General features: G+C 32.4%; 1 protein-coding gene across 20 annotated transcripts in view; it reads left to right on the plus strand.

Annotated features, from left to right (window-relative positions):
• Window positions 1-20,859, plus strand: part of LOC126882335 (cytochrome P450 4C1-like) — a 389,204-nt gene that overhangs the window by 258,246 nt on the left and 110,099 nt on the right. For 4 of the 20 annotated variants that reach the window (XM_050647227.1, XM_050647219.1, XM_050647223.1 and 1 more), the window contains exons 3-5: window positions 16,473-16,667; window positions 16,728-16,913; window positions 17,026-17,095. The exons of 13 other annotated variants lie outside the window; for them this stretch is intronic. In XM_050647227.1, coding sequence (XP_050503184.1) covers window positions 16,473-16,667; window positions 16,728-16,913; window positions 17,026-17,095 — 451 coding nt within the window. The remainder of the gene's footprint in view (window positions 1-16,472; window positions 16,668-16,727; window positions 16,914-17,025; window positions 17,096-20,859) is intronic. 3 more of the 20 variants (XM_050647232.1, XM_050647222.1, XM_050647226.1) reach the window with 2 other exon arrangements.

The raw sequence follows: 20,859 nt of genomic DNA on the forward strand, positions 1-20,859 counted from the left end.
CTGACAAAATCAAAATATTAAATAATTTCGACAAATATATACGTAACCGGCAAAGAAAATAACATAAATATGTTTTCTTTTAACTTCGGCAAAACTAAAAAATGTATTGAGTACTCAGATTATTGTAATCATGTAATGAGTAATCAGATGGTAGAATCGAACAATATCGAAAATAAACAAATGTATTTAGCTATCCAGTATCAAAATGACTTTTTTCAAACAAATACGAATTATAATAATAACGCTGTCTACAATTACAGCTTAAAATATTAGTGTCAATAAACGTTAACAGTCGATAACTGTTTTTGATTTATCACGAAATTCACTATGAAATAACGTTATCACCTCTTAGATGTTTTTGACATGAACAATTTTTTCACAATTGGTAGTTAACGTTTAATGCATTTTGTAATCTGCTTCAGATAGAGATAGAGCTTTTTGTTACTAAATGAAGTCAAAAACGGGGAACCCGATTATAGATATATCTCAATTTCACAAAAAATGTAGTTAACGTTGTTTGACACTAAACCCTCGAATTTCATTTATACCTTATTTCTTAATAAAGGTTTCTTTTGTAATTGCTCTTTTTATTACTGATGGGACCTTAAAATCTAAATCAAAACTACTGTTGGGGCCAGAATTTCGCACCTCCCTATAACGGACAAATGAGAATTTTACGACTAATTATATACATATTGTGTCTAAATTAATAATTTTGATTATAAAACTGAATATTTTCAGTCTCTTACATGTAAAAATGAATTCAGTGGCGAAAGGGTTAAAGTCTCCAAACTGAATAGGTTGAGGAGTGGGGAGCTATCTACCTATCAAATTAGCCTTCTTCGGCCCGTCTTTGGACATCGGCCTTCGCAATCCTTTTCCATTCTTCTCTGTCTGTCACTACAGTTACCTATTTATCTAGAGCCCTCGTGCTTGTTGATATCATCCGCCCATCTAATTTGGGGCCTTCCTCTGCTTCGTAGTGCGGCAGATTCGTGCAAATAATATAAGAATTGTGCACTTAATGATAAAAGTATATAATTTGGAACACATATACTACTCATACAAAAGTTCAAATTTAGATACGAGGCCATCTCAGGTTTTGCCTTTTATAAAAATGACGGGGATTCAAAATGGCGACTATAGATATGTGCTAATAGCACGATAACGTTTTAACGGGACTTCAGATTTCCACCAAATTTGATATATAGGTTCTTTTTTTGATGTATAAGATCGAGGTTTTGAACCGGAAGAATCGGTTTACCAAAAGTTGTGTTTTGCCTGGTTTTTATGTAAAAATAAATGTTTTTTTTTATTATATCACCCTGTATGTATTAATTCTTCAAATAGTTAATACGGCCATTAAAAAGAGCGTAAAAATATTTTTTAAGAAATATTTTTAACTTTTTAGTTATGTTAAGTACCATTTGTTAAGGTATCTTCACATGTACCTATATGCGGCAGATTCGTGCAAATATTATAAGAATTATTGTGCATTTAATGGTAGAAGCATATAATTTGGACCACTACACTACACATATTATTATTATTTATTTTGTTCAACAGGCCATATAGGCCCTGGGCGTGAAAAAAACAATTACATTTTTTTACTATACATATCTACAATATACAATATTAATTTGTCTATTAAAAAATACATCATATATATATATATATATATTTACTCCCAGCGTATGAAGTGAGCCACATATCAAAAGAAACTGCGGTTGAAGTGAGGTCCTGTACAAAGTGAGGTCCAGTATACGGACCTCACTTAGTCAATCAATGTAAGACTTTTTCGTAGACATGTACTGATAGCAAACACTGTTTTTTTACAAAAAAAAGTGGGACCTCACTTTGTATGGTCCACATCAATTTTTAGTTCAGAGATTTTCCGCATAGAGGCGCTGACTTTGGCGTATATTTTCTAACCATGTATATTCTATGCCCTGTTGAATAACTTACGATACACATAGTGAGGACCATACAACTGGCAACACCTGTTCAACCAATCTTTAAAACAGTGGATCGTCAATCGTCGCATAAATTCAAACAATACAAAAATGTTTAATACTTTAATCCTTTTTGAGAGCGTAGGCGCAAAATTTCGGTCGAGTTCTTTTTAAACGCATTTATTTTTTTTTCGAATCCTGAGATAACTAATAGGTATTTTTAAAAAATTTAAACGCAAAATAGAAGACTACATTATTCCCGAGGGCAGAAAGTCCCTTATAATGAACAAAAAGTTTCTTTTGTAATATATATTTAAAATTAAAAATCATACTATTTTTTTCACCCCTGTTACTTATTAAAATAAATATTATAGAAGTTCTCAAGGACTTTCGACCATGGATAATACAGTAATATTTCTTTCTGCGTTTAATTTTTTTAAAAATACTTAAGGTTTTCTCAGTATTCGAAAAAAATGAACGCATTTAAAAATAATTCGAGCGAAATTTTTGCGCATATGCTCTCAGAAAGGCTTAAAACTATAAATTTTTGTAATCAGTATTTCAATAGTTATTTATGATATAAGTGTTAAAAGTACACGTTTAAGGCACGCATGTGAAAGTTTGCAGAATGAGCGACAGCGAGTTCTGCAATTCACATGAGTGCCTTAAAAATGCACTTTTTAACACGCATATCATGCAATATTTTTTCTACAAACGTAATTACAGGACAATATCTACAAAAACTTTTACTTGAACTTGACACATTCCATTTTTATATTTTTTTGACATTACATCTGCCTATACGATCAATACGAATTGCAGTGCCATAAAATTTTTAAAGCACTAGTGCCTTAAAGCAGAGCCGGATAAAGGGGCGGGCGAGCCGGGCGACCGCCCGGGGCGCCAGAATTTTGGGGGCGCCAAATTTTGAGAGACGCTGATATATAAATATAATATTTACCCCCCTCCGTGGCTCAGTGGTAAGAGCGCGTGCCTTTGGATCGAAAAAATCCGAAAGGTTGTGGGTTCGAATCTCACCAGGGTCGGAAATTTTTCATTTATTATAAATTAATAAATGAATATAGTTTCTGTCCTCGTGGGATCGGTTCTCACCGGAGGGACCGCAGACGTTCGGATACAATTAGCGTCTCTTTGCAAAGACAAAGACGTCGACATTGCAAAGTAACAAGCCACTTACTCAACACACACACTACTTACACATGACACTAGGTACCTAACTGTTCAAAATTACCGTACCTACCATGCCAATGGCCATTAGTTGTCGAGGCATTAGCTAAACAAAAAAAAATATAATATTTTTTACATTCACTATTTTTTTGGACTTTATAGATTATCTTTGGGCTAAGATTACTCCTAAGACAATTAATATTAAATAATTGTGACAATAAGAAAACTATTTCTAGCTCACAAAAATTCTCTAATAAAAATAATGCAACCTAAAAATTGTTATGGCTTTTAAAGGTCATTTGTCAGGTAATACCTATCACTTTTATGGTATTACAATGTTATACATACATACTTAAAATACACGAAGATCAGATTTACGAAGTATCAACAAATTTATGAATAGTCAGTGATATTATTATACTGCTGCTTGTCATTATAGCTTCAATGGTTAAATAGTTTTGTCTTCCTGTTCTGTAAACTTTGCTTTATCAACATTGTCGTGTGTCCGTGGGTGTGTAATTTGAAATAAAAAAAACAAACCAGGTATATCTATATGAATTAGAATTGACAAGTTCTTTTTCATAATATGAATATATAGAAATTTATTTCGAATACTTAAGATGTTTCACTTTTTGCATAAAAACGGCACGAACGACGTATGAAAAAAAGGAATAATAGATTTTTGTATATATCATAAATTGAACGAGTAATTCCAAAATGATTTGTTATTTGAAATATCTCAGTGGCGTACTATGTTTTTCTTTAAAAAAATTAACACCATTTCAACAGTAGATATAAAATTATTAATTTTATGTCAAAAAATGCGCAATAATTACCTCTTAAAACACATCAAATTTCATTTGCATATCTGAACCGGTTTTAGAACAATAAAGAAATCGTCAGTTTGTAAGAAAAATGTCAACACCCCATATCTCGGAAACGAAGTATTTGCTGACATACGCTTATAGAGCAAACTGTCATTATTTTTTCATATAGAATTACCCTTTAAAGTTTGTCGCATTTATTTAGAATCATCCTGTTTTTTCTTGACCACCCTGGATTTCCATAGTTTTTCCTGTATTATTTCACTTGACCGTTATTTTCAGTTCTTTCTGTTTTTCCAGTCCTGCAGGTTTCTTTTCTAATATTGCTTCGTCCATTTTATCTCTAAAAGATTTTCGGGGTCTGTCTCTCTTCCTTCTTCCTATCGGGCTCCAATCTGTTATTCTGTTTATCAACGATTTTGGTCTGCTCTTCTGCCATGTCCATACCAGGTTAATCTCTTTTGTTCTATGTTGTCTATTATCCCTTGAATTCATTACCATTATTTTCTTAATCTCTATGTTATTTATTCTATCCCTTCTACAGCTTCTACTTAGGTATTCGATCTCTGTTGCTCTTATTTTGCATTTGGTTTTCGTACTTTTTATTCAATTTTCACACCCATTATTCAGAATACTTTTTGTCATGGTGTTATATTATATTCTTCTTTTTGTTTTTATACTGATGTTCTTATCCCACAGTACCGGGTTTAATTTGAGTATGCAGCATATTGTTTGTCCTAGTAACTCGATACCTAAAACCATAGCTTGGTTTTATAGGTATCGAGTCATAGAGATAATAAAAAGCTCATGAGATAATAAAAAAAATAATGAATGATTTTATTTGAATTTGCATAGATGATTGTAAGGCCAAGGATATCACAACGGCTCTAAAAGGAAGAGAAAAAATAAAGATGTACAAGCTCGCGTTTGCAAAGAATATCCGCATGCTATTTTATGCTAAGTGGATGCCACTCCCTCAATTTAGTTATTGGGGATGCAGCTATATCTTGCGCACAATCAACATGTTTTTTGGTCTTGTAGAAGATTTATACACATTAAATGTTATAAATGAGTCAGATTAAATAAATTATTAGACGAATTTTTTACTAAGCAACAACATTTTTGTTTAATTTAGTAGTATTTTGTATTTTGACAACGACACCCGATTTGGGCGCCGAAACGATAATAAAATTATTTTTTTCAATTTAATTGTGGCTTATTTTCCATCTAAATAGTTATTTATACACATTTTTACTGGTTGTTGATAATGTGCATTTATCTTTTACCTCGCTTCTTCGTCGCTTGAACTTAAAATGTGCTCGCTATACTATGCCCTATGTTGGATAAGTTATAAGTAATAACTATCCTACTATTTTTTAAATAAATATATTTTTACATAGTTCTTTTTGGTAAAATTTTGATTTTTTCCTATTTTTCTATATTTGCAGTAAATTTGTATATTCTTATATGAAGGGGCGCCAAATTTTATTTTGCCAGGGGCGCTCAGAACCCTAAAACCGGCCCTGCCTTAAAGTAGCATTTTTAACGCACGTATGGAGTTCTAAAAATTGCATTTTTAACACGGTTGTAGAAAAAAGCCTTTAAATGAGGTGTCACATGATGTACTTACTTTCCTATTTAAAAAAATCAAAGTTGTGCCTGTCACCTGAAGAAGAGGGATCGCGTAAAGTTCGAAACATTGACGCTATAATATACTATGATTATTTTAAAAATCGACCTATCCGAGCGTTTTTCTTATGTGCTAAAAATAAATAAGTTAATAAGGGGGGTAAAACTTATTCCAGCGAACTGTATTTGTAACAACCAAGGTAGGGATGGCGGTTGTTGAACAAAAAACCGGTTTTCGGTTATACCGGTTTTTTACTTACGGTTTAACCTGGCGGTTATAACTGGTCAAAAAAAGCGGTTGTTCCAAAAACCATTTTTCGGTTTTTTTAATCAGAAGCAAATACTCGATAGGTTATAATGTTAATATAATGTTATATGTTACATACATTTATATTGCAATTCAGTTTGCTCAATATTCCTCCCGAAAAATTCCCCAACCAATTCAACCTATAAAAATTTTCCCATGTGCTTTCAAATTACCCTAAAAATGATATTCCCAAAACTCCCAAAAGTGATGATCCTACCGATCTACCGACATGTCCCTAGGATCTATCGAGTTTAAAAAAATATCCAAATGACATATTTTACTTAAGAGGAAACAGTAGCGATCAACAGGTAGCGAAAACGCATTCCAAGATTGCGGCTGTAATTTTGAATATTTTTTCGAGATATGTGGCACACGTATTCGTAATATAATAAAGAATGGCGGTACAGAGCCCAATTTAAAAAATATATTAATATGTGGAAATTACTCTGTAATTAAATACAATATTAAAAAAACGAGCCTATACCGCCACTAAGAAGAACAAAAAAATACACTTTCTTCAAATAAACTTTTTTATCCGATGCCTAGATTTTGTGTCATTTTGGAACTACTAAAATTTTTTATTTCATTAGTAGTTCCAAAATGACACAAAATCTAGGCATCTGATAAAAAAGTTTATTTGAAGAAAGTGTATTTTTTTGTTCTTCTTAATGGCGGTACAGACTCGTTTTTTTAATATTGTATTTATTTACAGAGTAATTTCCACATATTAATATATTTTTCAAATTGGGCTCTGTACCGCCATTCTTTATTATATTACAAATACGTGTGCCAAATATCTCGAAAAAATATTCAAAAATACAGCCTCAATCTTAGAACGCGTTTTGGCTACCTGTTGATCGCTACTGTATCACCTTAAAAATAAATTCGATAAACCAATTCATCATTTATTGCCATCAAAAAATTTCAGTAGGTAGTATTTTTTAACACGTTTGTATAATACCTTTCATTTCCTAAGAATTATGTATTATTTAAAAATTACATAATGGAGATTCCTAATCGTATTTCGGTATTCACATTTCATACAAGAGTCTCAAAGTACTCAAGTATAAACAATTTTTAGATGATTTTGGGAATATCGATTTCAAGCAGATCACTTACCTTTTTATGTAAATATTCATGTGTTTCATAAAAGCTGATGTGACACTTTCGTCCAGTTCTTTATTAGTAAATAAAAGTTGAATTATGGTTGTTTGGGTTAATAATTACTTTGCATATTATTTATAATACATATAGTAGGGGAGCAAAGTATGCTAAATGTGCAGTCACTCGAGCGCTTTGGGGACCTATTGGGTTGTGATTATTAGGTTCTAAAACCAAAAAAGTTGAGTAAAATTTTCCATTTTAGTGGGGACTTTCCATATTTTAATTTAATTTTCCATTTCCAACACCCGTTTTCTCCGATTATAGCGCCACCTATCCGTAATTAGAAAAAACGTTTCGAATAAAAGTTGCTTATTTTTACGCAAAGAATCCAAATCTGAAATAAAAAAAAAGGAGTTCCTATTTAAGATTTTAAAGTAACCTACCCCTCCCCCCGCCTCCGTGGGGGTCGTGTTTGGTACCATTCGATAGATTTCAGAAAAAATATTCAGAAATTGTAGTGTATTACCTATAAGAAGTTACCGTTAAGCCGGGTCCACACTATGTAACAAAACATGTTAAATAACAAAGTTTTGTAACTTGTTACAAAATTTTAAATAAACAAGTTTTAAAACACAGTGTTGTATAACATTTTTCTGGTTATATAGCATGTTTTATGTTATCCAACAGATGTCGGTAAACATCAAAGAAAGTTATAAAACCGCACCGCGACTGATCTACACCTAAAAACATGTTATTGAAACATTTCTCTGGCATAGTACCTACGCGAGCAGCAACCGTTGGAGTCATATCGCCTTGTTCATTCTGGAGTGATTGTGCTAGATTTTTCTTTGCTCTGTTCACGTAGGGTTATTTACGCGATGAAATTTTTGAAAGAACTGACTACCCATTTAATTGAGCTATTTCGTAAGTAACGAGTATTATGGGATTGCTACGGAATGAGCTACATTTATTGATTTAAAAAACAAATAAAAAACACGATGAATAGACTGAAATAGAAGTGAAAATAGATACAGAAACTATAGTTAAAACTAATGCACGTACGCCTATAACTCAAGCCAACAAAAGAAAAGCAGTACGCGGAACCTTAACAGCAAATCGGTGCAAATCAACTCTAAATTTGACATAAATACTATTCTCTACAGAGCAGAGTGTTCAGACATAAAACCTGTAACATTCACTTCATTCGCTACACAGATGCAGACTGCTTCATCAGCTACTCAAACAGGCACTCAATCATACAATATATCTGAGCCTTTCTATTCCGTCCACTACACCTACATCCGCTACTTCTCCAGCTACACCAATTCAAACAGACAGTGACACTCAATCATGAACAGGTGAAGACGATAATACTGAGGAATTAAATTTTACAGAAATGTTATACTTCCTCTCTGAAACAATGAGTAAAAAGTTTAAAAAATATACTTTGCTAATAATATAACTGTTAATCTTTCTCTTACTGGAATTGCATCTCGAAATGTCTTTCCTGCCTATTTTATGGCCGATTTCATTTATAAGAAATTCAAAATCAGAACTTTCTATTCTTAAGAAGTTTTTAAAACTGCCATCACATTTAATGTCTCCTGTCGATGGGTCTATGTTATCTCTTTCCAGATCAGCTAAAAGAGCTGTACCACTACCTATATTTTGCTCGAGCTGCTAATGAAGGACACATCTAAAATATTAATTTAACACGCCGGTGTCGCCTCCACAATATTACACAAGCTGCTGTTGCTATGAAGAGATCCTCCATACTTATATGACGCAATTTTATATACTACCTAACCTACCTGCTATCCATCTAAAATGCTGCAAAATTTATGCGCATGTTGTTGTTTTGTTTTTTGTTATATAGTCTGGATACTCATGCTATATTATAACAAGTTACATAACAAAGTTGTACAACAAATTTGTTGTACAACTTTGTTATTAGCATGTTTTGTTACATAGTCTAGACCCGGCTTTAAAAGTTCCCCGTTTCAGGAAAAAATATTGTCTAAGAGCGATAGCCTAGTGACCTAGTGGGTAGACCTCGGATCTCGGATTCGTAAAGCAGAGGTTTCGATTTCAAATCCGGGGTGTGGATCTCCGATTTTTTATTTATTGTTACTGCATTCATGTCTGTAGACAATGTTGCAATCTATTATGAGCACAATAAAAAAATATAGTAATAAAATAATAAATAAATATTTCAAAAAAAAAAACAAGAAAAAAAAAATACAATCACTGGAAGCGAAACTAAACAATACGGAAGAAATATAACCACTGGATTCGGAACTGGATATGGAACTGGATAATATTAGAAAACTGATATTATAATATGTAAGCACTACGAGCCTAGTAGGCCCATGGCTTGATGTACTATTCTTTTCCACTCCCTTTTGTCAGTCGCTTTTGTTTCCCAGTTCCTTAAGTTAATTCTTCTCATATCTTCTCTAACTCCATTACTCCATCGTGACCTCGGTCTTCCTCTTCGTCTTTTCCCTGCCAATGCACTAGATAGTACCAATTCTGCGAATTCTAGATGGAATCATCCTCTGCACATGGCCCAACCATCTAAGTCTTTGCGCCTTAATTACTGCTAGTATGTTAGGATCTTGATAGAGCTCAGTTAGTTCCTTATTTGTTCTTCTTACCGATTGTCCATTTAAGTTTTTCCCACCGAAGATTTTGCGCAGTATTTTCCTCTCCCAAACTAATAACAACTCTTGATGTTTTTTTGTTGTGACCCATGTTTCAGAAGCATACGTTACTATCGGCCTTATTACGGTCTTGTAAGTTCTTAGTTTTGCCCTTAGTGATATATGTTTACTTCTTAACAACCCATTAAAAGCAAATATAGCGCGGTTGCCCGACATAATTCTCTTTTGTATTTTTTCTTCACAGTTAGGATCTCTTGTGAAGACAGTTCCTAAGTACTCAAATCTCTCAACTTCTTCGAATTTATACTGTGTTCCCTTCGCTGTTGTCATTGTTATGTATTGCCCCCGAACGAATTGCTTATTTGTCCATTCCATATACTTTGTTTTTACTTCATTTATATACAATCCTTTGGTTGCTGCCCTCTCCTCGAGTTTCATGAGTGTTTCTATAAGTTATATTTTGCTCCTAGCCAAGATTACCAAATCGTCTGCGAATGCCAAGCACTGATGTTTTTTGTGGTAGATCAGACCTGTTCTATTAATGTTTGCTTCCTGTATAACCTTTTCTAGTAATATGCTAAACATTATAGACGATAATGGATCACCCTGTCGCAGTCCTTGTTTGACCTCAAAGCTTTCTGTTATAGTATTGTTTATCTTGACTTTATAATACTGATATATCATACTGATATTGTTTAAAAACACTTATAATATTGATATAAAATGTTAATCATTTTATTTATTGTTATAAGAATCAAAGGTAAATATGATTAGGCGAATGAAGCCTTAGGTTTCGCAGTCAATATCCCAACCACACACACATGTTGCAATCTATTTCAATACGGTTTATAGTACAAACTATACATTTAATATCAAAATAGTGGGATATATTTTTTTAGTTGAGGACACTTGGTCACATTGCATTGTTTCAGGATAAGGTGAAATATCTTCAATAAATGGAAAAAAGCATGTATGTCATATATTATAATAGTTTCTATACTCTTAATATGTAGTCTCGTATAAATTTGTAGTGACATGATTTTAAGTATAAGAACAAGAAGCTTGCAACAATTTTCAGAGAAAATAGAAAACTAAAACTATTTTAAAATGATTATTCGAAATAAAACATATGCACATATTCACTGTATTTGCCATCTAGTGGAATAACTGTAAAATTAAGTCAGTAAAAACGGTACATTAAGTTTAATTAAATTAAGTAAATCATCTTGTATACTAAAATTAAGGTTGGAAAATTGTCGTTTCAAAATGAAAATCGACAGGGGCAACAGTACCTATACTAAAATACACTCTGTATAGATAATTATGTCAATGTTAATAATACTGGATAGAGAATTGAATATCTTTTCAAATGAGCTAGCACACGCCCCTCTTCCCTATTTAAAAATAAGGGGTGGGGGAAATGGAAGGGAGGGGGTTGACAAATGACAGATATGTATGTACCGTAAAAACTGTGTTCCCCTTAGATCAAAAGTCGGGCTTTTATATTTATATGTTAAGTTCAATATAAATTTCACATAACTGAACTATCACTGTATCCTCCATTTTGATTATTATTGTTCTCAACTAACGCTATTTTCAAAATTCTTGCTTTCCTATCCATCTTTAACGTAAATTATTAAAAAATATAAAACTATTTCTTTGTTAACGCTAGTCTCCGATAAGGCTACCGTGATTTAATGCTGAGGTACTAAAATGTTATAAAATTAACAAACAGTACGAGCAAGAACAAAGAGTCCACATCCTTCTTATAACTACAAGTGACTGAAACATCGAAACAATAATAATTCTTACTGTGTTATACAGAAAAAGGCAGTAGAAACGATTAATCTCATATTTATCGACAACACTGTATGGTCCTCACTTGATGAGCTGTAAGGAAATATACACGTAAAGTTGTCCTCACTTTGTGCGCATAACGAAAAAGTATATACAGTCTCACTTTAATAGCTGCGTATAATGGCCTCACTTGGGTGGCAATATACTTGAACAATACGGGGCACATATACGTAATTTTTTTTGTGTATACTCGTCATTTTTTAATTGCTATTTACTTGTCAAAGTCACTATGAAGAGTTGAAACGATTATGTCTACGTTTTCTACCGGTCCTCACTAAGTGCGCGTAATGTCAGGACCTCACTTTGATATCTGTGCATAAATATATATATATATATATATATATATATATAGCTCTCATTTTACAATTCATGGCACATTGTTCTGTTACAATTTCTCTTGCTCTCTTCTTACCACTCATCTCCATTCTCTTCTGTCTAATACCTTGTTTCTCCAGTTATCTATTTTTAATTCTCGTAAATCTGCTTGAACGCTGTCAAACCATCTTTTACGGGGTCTTCCTTTCCTTTTTCCCTACTGGTTTCCTGTTCAATATATCTGCCTTTCTTAAAACCCATAATTCAGCTCCATATTAAAACCGTAGCTCTAATCACTGTCTTGTATATTCTTTCTTTTGTTTTTCTTGAAACAAACTTAGACTTCATTAAGGATCTCAGCATTCCGTATTTCTGGTTGCCTTTTGTAATTCTGGATTCTATTTCTTTATCCTCATGTCCATTTTCCATTACTTTCACACCAAGGTAAGTAAACTCTTCCACTCTATCAAAACTGTATCTGTAATCTTTCTCCCCTTGTATTTTTATAAACTCTTCATTGTCTAGCTGCGTATCACCCATTATCATGTATTTAGTTTTCTTTTCATTTATCTTTAGGCCAAACCTATTTGCTTCTTTTTGTATCTTTTTCACAATTCACTACAATACCACACATATAGAGGTTCAAACTTAGATACGAGGCCATCTCAGTTTTTGTTCTTTTTACAAAAATGGCGGCATTCAAAATGGCGACTATACATATGTGACTAATAGCACGATAACTTTTGAATGAGATGTCCAAATTTGGTATATAGGTTCTTTTTTTGATGAATAATATCAAGGTCTTGAACCGGAAGAATCAGGTTACCAGAGTTTGCGTTTTTACTGTTTTTTTTTATGTAAAAATATGTTGTTTCTTTTTCAATATTTTCACCCTGTATATATTAATTTTTCAAAAAGGTCATACCGGCGTTGAAAGAGCGTAAAAATATTTTTTAGGAAAAATTATATAACTTTTTAGTTATATCAATTACTATTTAATACATGCATAACGTATCTTCACATGTAGGTACCTATGTGCGGCAGATTCGTGCAAATAATATAAGAATTATTGTGCATTTAATGGTAAAAGCATATAATTTGGACCACACATACTACACATTTCAAATTTAGATATGAGGTCTTCTCAGATTTAGTCTTTTACAAAAATGGCGGGCATTCAAATTGAATCTGCCGCCCATAGGTATATGTGAACATACGTTATGCATTTATTAAATGGTGGTTAACACAACTGAAAAGTTCAAAATATTTTCTAAAAAATATATTGACGCTCTTTTTAACGGCGTTATTACCTTTTTGAAAAATTTATATATACACGGTGAAAGAATTGAAAAAAACAACACATTATTACATAAATAAACGGTAAAAACACAAATTCTGGAAAAACCGATTCTTTCGGTTCAAGACCTCAATATTATTTATCAAAAAAAAGAACCTTTATACCAAATTTGGTTGAAATCTGACGTTTCGTTCAAACGGTATCGTACTATTAGTCACATATGTATAGTCGCCGTATTGAATGCCCGCCATTTTTGTAAAAGGAACAAAAACTGAGATGGCCTCGTATCTAAATTTGAATTTTTATATGTGTAGTATATGTGGTCCAAATTATATGCTTCTACCATTAAATGCACAATAATTCTTATAATATTTGCACGAATCTGCCGCATATAGGTACATGTGAAGGTATGTTTTGCATTTATTAAATGGTAAATAACATAACTAAAAAGTTAAAAATATTTCCTAAAAAATATTTTTACCCTCTTTTCAATGATGATATTAACTTTTTGAAAAATTAATACATACAGGGTGAAAGAATTGAAAAAAAAACAGCATATTTTTACATAAAAACCAGGAAAACACAACTTCTGGTAAACCGATTCTTCCGGTTCAAGACCTCGATCTTATACATCAAAAAAGAACCTATATATACCAAATTTTTTTGAAATCTGAAGTCTCGTTCAAAAGTTATCGTGATATGAGTCACATATGTATAGTCGCCATTTTGAATCCCCGCCATTTTTGTAAAAGGCAAAATCTGAGATGGCCTCCTATCTAAATTTGAACCTTTATATGTGTAGTAAATGTGGTCCAAATAATATGCTTCTATCATTAAATGCACAATTATTTCACATATCGGCTGCACTATCGTTTAAATTCCTACTGGGAGTGGGGAGCTGTTTGTCTCTTTCATCTTTCTTTCCCGATTTCAGGTATATTATCTCAATTTAGTTTTTTTTTTCTTTCAACGGCGAAAGAATCGCGTCGCTCAAGTGGAATTGGGCAGGACACGTCGCCAGATTGTCAGACAACCGATGGACAAAACGTATTGTCGATGGAGGCCATGAGAAGAAGCACTACGGAGTAGAGGACGATCACCAACCAGATGTTCTGACGATCTGAAGCGTATTGTCGGCAACTGGATGCAAGCCGCACAAAACAGAGAAATATTGAAAGAGCTGAGGGAGACCTATGTCCAGCAGTGGACGCGTACGGGTTGATGATGATGATCTCCATTTAGTTATCTACTAAAAAGTTGCCTCAGTATATCAACAATATTTCAAATTGTTCCTATCAAGGACTTCAGCAGGGATTCATTCTGGTCCATAGGCTCTTTTATTTTTTAGGATTTTTATTTCATGGTCTTTCTATTTTTCAAATTTAGGTCGTCTTCGATATTTATTTCTGGTCCATGGATTTGGTATTTTCTGGGTGTTTGTTGGAGATATTCCGTTCTAGACTTTTGTAGTTCTTTTGCGCAGTAACTTTCAAAACATTGATATTGATGGTTTATAGATTTTTTGCATTTATTAAGTCTTTTCGCCTTAGATTTCGAATGACTATCCAAGCCTCTGAAGACTTGCTCGCACCTAAAGGTGATTTCTCGTATTTTATTTCTCGTGTTTGGTCTATAAATATTTCTGAAAACCATTATTATAAAAAGTCGCAACCGTCTTTATTTATTTAATTTTTTCAATAAAATCGTTTGTTCAAGGTTTAACATCCTATATTTTCAAAATATGTAGTTTCGATCTATAAGTCTAAAACTAAAATCAAGAATTTTCAATCTTAGACTTATCACAGATTTACACACACAAACTTATATGGAATCATCTGATATTTCTTACTATTTCGTGCGAATTTAAAAAAACGAACACATGCAATTAAAAAATATTTATTTTAAAACAATCTAATAACAAATACATAACAATTAAATAAAACAATAAAGGATTTAACAAACAAATTGAAAGTAGTTGTTTTAAAGTCAATACCATACAAAATTTCAATGTAAAACGAATAATGTTTAAATTGTTTTTATTTTTTTTGTATTTTGTGGTAGTCAGTATTACCACCTCTAGTCCTTATGCAAGCTTTAGTTTGCGTGGGCACGCTCCTAATAAAATTATCAACATTTTGTTGTGGTAGGTTGCTCCATCCTTTAAGAGCAGCTTGTACTAGCCGTGCGGTATTTTCTGGATTATCCCGACGAGCTCTAATTTTTCTTTTAAGTAATTCCCACAAATACTCTATAGAATTAAGCTCGGGTGAGCAAGCAGGCCACTCCAAACAAGGGATACCTTCTTCTTCAATGATGTCTGTAGTCACTCTAATGGTATGTAGAGGTCCATTATCATGCAATAAAGTTAAATTTTCTCCTGTTTCACCTCTCCACAACCTGACTACAGGGTATCAACTTGCCTGTGAGTAGTTCAAGTTAATTGGAAGAAAATTAAAGGAGTTTTATTATGGATCACAAGATCTAACAGTTTTCGTCCTTGGTTGTTTTCCTCGACCTCTAAGTACACGATTTCGTGGGTCATCTGGTTTTACATAAATCCTGACTTTTTTGAAAATAGCACATTTTGTCAATTCCCAATGTTCCAGTTTTGGTGGTGAAGACACCAATTTAGGCGATCAATCTTGTGCTGCCTGGATAACTCGGGAACCCATAGCTGTCTCCTGCTGTATACTTCTTGGTACGAACTCTTCTTATTATCGTTTTAACTGGAAAAGTTACACCTGTAGCTTCCTAAGGCTGCCTTTGGAGCTGCAGGTGAGAAATTTTTGGGTGTCTTCCAGCTGATTGGGCAATTAAACCATCGTGGAGAGGCGTTATTACTTTTGGCGACTTTCATTTGCTTTATTTTTGAGCTTTCCTAGTTGTTGTTACCTAGCATAGGTTTTGGACAGAACGCCCTGTATTACGCCTAGCTCTACAGTTATGTCCCTCTGAGAACATTACTTTCTACACAAGACCAATAATCTTTCCTCGTTGTAAGTTCTATAACCCCACATGAGGTAGGTATATTTTCGTTTTTGGACGCAAAAGTTAGTTTATTTATTTTCGTTCAATTTGCAACTCCAGCAAATAATGTATACCGTACCGAGCTGTACTATCCGATTGTCTTATATATATTTGTTAATTTTCAATTAAAGCCTTTATTCTTCGCAACAATAACAAGTTTTTTGAAAAGAACTAAATATTACTTTGAAATACGTGGTGATTCCATATAAGTTTGGGTGTGTGTACATTACACATTAATGACCAAATTAAAATAGGATAAGAAAAGAAGAAACATATCTTATTTATTTTTGTATACCTCATGTTTTTCAGTGATACTACAGCGTGTGATAGACATACAAACTTCTTATCCCCAAGTAGCTACAATTTGGTTTGGACCTAGACTTTACTATTTAGTATCAAAACCAGAATATATTGAAAAGATATTAACGAGTCGATCAGCTTTGAATAAAGATCATGTCTATCAGTTCATGAGTGACGTCGGGGAAGGTCTAGTTACTGTTGGAGGTAGGTTAATAATTGGAGCTTATCCCGTCTGAAAAAAATATTAAAAAAAATTATTCTTAGCTAAAAAATGGAGAACGCACCGCAAAACTATAATCCCATCTTTTAATCAAAAAATATTAGAGGCATATCAGGATATATTTTGGAATAAAGCAGAACAATTTACGATTGTGCTTCAAAAAGAGGTGGAAAACAAAAAAGTGCCAATGTTGAAATTGGTATCTCATTGCACAATGGATATAGTATGTGGTAAATGTTAAAAACGTGATATTTTCTGTACTACTCTTATAATATTTATAACATTAACATATTTATAACATTATATTATAACTTATAATATAACATTTTGTTTATTTTTTAGCAACAACGCTTGGATTAAATATGAATATTCAAAACTCAGAAGAAGTGGAATTTATCACAGCTTTAGAAAAGTAAGTTTTTTAGTTTTACACTTAGTTGTAAATACACAATACACATAACTCGAAAGGAACTAATTCTCATAATCTTGCGCATTTAAAAGTATTAAAAATACTCGTTTAAAATTTAACCATGGTCGCTTTCAATCTCACTTATATAAAATTGGAATACTTAACTCTCCGGTATGTAGTCGCCCACATAACAATGATGTTCGTATCATGTTCTAAGCATATACTACCAACATTCGTCGGAGTATATTCTTTTTAGTATATGCGTAGTACAAGCATAGCATGTACCTTAAAAAACATTCTAAATTTCATGTTTTTTGCATATACTTTAAAGTATATTCTCGTACCGAATATACTGAGTACATTCGTGTACGTAGTAACTCGGAATAGTCGTAGAAGTTTATTCTTAGGATATACCTTTATCGAATATTCTTAGCACATACTTATAAGTAGATACTTTTAAAATATCTTAAAAATAATATGTATGTATAGGAAGTACAATATTAGCCTTATAGATTATCAACTTCGTTATATTTTAGAATAATTAATAAAATTTATGTATGTAGGTAGTATTGGACGAATTTCATTTCAAAATTGTTGTATGGTAAAAAAGTTTAAACATTAATTATATTAACGTTTATTATTAAAAATTCGTTTTCATAATTGAAATAACTTTACCATTTCGAGTTTATCACGAGTATTTTTACATCGTTGGAATTTGAATTTAGGTACATTCAATTCAATATGGGAGGCTGTGATACGGGCCATTCCAGAACCAAAGCATGCCAAAATACACTCCCACAACCAAAGGCATTGGTGTTGCCAACCATCGAGTAAGCTTTTTCCGTCAACCTTAAAAATTCCCACTTTTATAAAAAAAACTTCCTCCTGTTTACAAAATCTGAGAAGATATGTTTAATTATTTTCAAATATTTTGATTTTTTTAATATTTTACAATTTGGACTGGAACAAAAATTCCCTTTTGAGTTAACTTTTCCCTATATCACCTTTTATGTTGAAAATTCCCGCAAAAAGTGAAATTTCCCTCCGTTTGGCAACACTCACCGGTGCTGCACCGATGTTGTTATTCCACTTCCACAATACATATCCCCCTAACCCCGTCTTTCTGACCATTTCTTACCTGAATGGATCAGGGTAGGAAACAACGGTAAAACATGAAATCGAAAATATGTATCTATGCAGTGTGCAGTGTAGCAGTGTTAAGGATGAAGACGAATGATAATAAAGTACTAGGACTAAAGAACATACATAACCTCTTTATCTAAATAACAAATTTGTTTGCGGTGCTTCAAAATAGGTATAATCTATTTTGGAAACTCAATATTATTTAATAAATACATATAAGTTAGTACATATAAGTATATAAATTTTAGTTATACATAGTTTAGTGTAGCTAAATATTATAATATAATAGTTTATATAGACAACCAAAATTTATAAATATGTACTTACTTTTTAAGTAATATTGCAGAATGAAGGTACTAACTACATTCTCATTTGCCATTAAAATATGTAAATATAATAGGTATTTGGTAGAACCAGTAGAACCTAAGATGAGATTAGGTGATGCTGAAAACATACTTCTGAGCAACATAGCACTTGATAGCACTTTCTTAGAATATCCTTAAAAATATATTCTTCTAATACAAAGATGTGCAGTAGTACGTTCTAAGTATATAAATAGAAGGTTTATAGCACTTCCTTGGAATATTCTTAAAAGTACGTTCTTAGTATAAACTAAAAAGATGTGCGGTAGTACGTTCTAAGTATATAAAGAGAAGATTTGTAGCACGTCCTTGGAAAGTTCTAAAAAGTATATTCTTAGTATATACTGAAAAGAAGTGCGGTAGTACATTCTAAGTATATACATAGAACGTTTAAGTACTGTAATGTAGTATATACCCGGTATGTGCTATGCATATTCGCAATGGTAATTACGCATATTCTTAGTATATACTTTTTCTGAAAAGTATGTTCTATGAATCTACTAAGAACATGAAATTGTTATGTGGGCGTGACAATGTATCAATTAGTGATTTAATGATATACTTTTAGAATGTTCTCTGAACTCTCAATTTTCCTCAATATTGTATCAAGAACTAATTCAGCATGAGTTTTCATTGCCGCCAAATATTACAGCTCTCCTGTCTTCCTCGGATAAATCGATACTTATTCCATCATAAATTTTATCAGAAATGCAAAAATAGTGGTATAATAGTATAAAGAAATAGACAACATGAAAACATTTAAAATAATTAAGAATTTACATGTTTTGTGGCAAACAGATTTTGTCTGATGCCATGATCACATACCGGAATGGGACGTTTCGATGCCGCCGGTTCATCGCCGGCCGTTTCGATGCCGCCGGTTCATCGCCAGTCCATTTCATCGCCGTCATATCTCGCATTTCCTAGAATTCCTAATTAATACTAAAAATAACTAATAATTGTAACTGTCGAAAATTCGGAAATATATCAGTTAGCGATTAATTGACTGGCGATGAATCGACCGGCATCGGCATCGAACTGGCGGCATCGAAACGGCGGCGATGAAACGTCCTAGACCCTCACATACCTACACGCAATCTTGCGCACTAGCAATTGTAAAAGACTTGTCTCTGAAGTGGATAATAATTGATTTTAGTTCATTGAAATGTTACATTTTTTAGGCCATACATTGAATTGGTTGAAAAAGTCAATTTTATTTTTCTAATGTGTAGGGGGGATCAGTAGAAGCTTAAGTTCAAGGTTTTGGGGTCACCACCCTTGTCCCCCGGTCGCCATCTTAGAAGAGGCGTGCAAAGGGGTTTCGCTCTATACCTCGTAAACAACCAACCCTACTGAAAATATAATTAAACATAAAATGTAGCAAATTAAAGTTTCTACAATTTTGTTTCTATTACTTTTAATCGTCAAGTGACCAACAAAAAAGATATAAACAAAAATAAGTAATAATTTTTTAACAAGTTTCCTTTTAGAGGATTATAACTTTTTTTCAGTTCATTTTACAATAAAATAATATTTTAGCAATTTTGTAGAGCGTTTTTCAGAGAACAATTTCCACTATAAATATGTTTAATTATATTTATTTATCTTTGACCAGATTCTTGAATGCTCATAGGATAGAGACACAATAAAAACAAAACGTTAGGCTTACTTTTCTATCTTAATATTTTTTATTCATGCAATTTGTTATGATTTTAACATTCCTATGATATTATTAATCTATTTTTAAATTTTCTCCCCACTATAAAACCTACCCTAAGCGTATATAGAAAATGCCCAAGAAGTTGTTTGAGGACAAATTCGCCGGTCCAGAAGAAGAATGACGCAACAGCAAAATGCAAAATTATTAAGAAGAGCAAAAACGATTTTTAAATATTTAAACTAGGGATTAAATGAAGAGTAATCGTCCAGGAGCATCGGTATATCTGCACTTTTATTCGCACTTTTAATTATATTGGCCAATCATATGGTCCTGGTTACTGGATAATTGTCAAGGCCATGGTCCAAAAAAAATAATAAGAAGAAAAAATAAGATTAAGTTATGTTACTAAAACGTAAACAATTGTATGTAGTAAATAAAATTAGTTATTAAAATGCAGTACTGCCAGCAAAATACAATTAATTAAATTTACCTTTAATAATTGCATATCATATCAATATTGTGGAGCAATATATAATTTCTCTTCTTGAGGAAATGACAATAGGTTGTACCGTGAATGAAAACAAAAGCCTAGACGGTTAAAC

The sequence above is a fragment of the Diabrotica virgifera genome, chromosome 3, assembly GCF_917563875.1.
Source record: "Diabrotica virgifera virgifera chromosome 3, PGI_DIABVI_V3a".
Lineage (NCBI taxonomy): Eukaryota > Metazoa > Arthropoda > Insecta > Coleoptera > Chrysomelidae > Diabrotica > Diabrotica virgifera.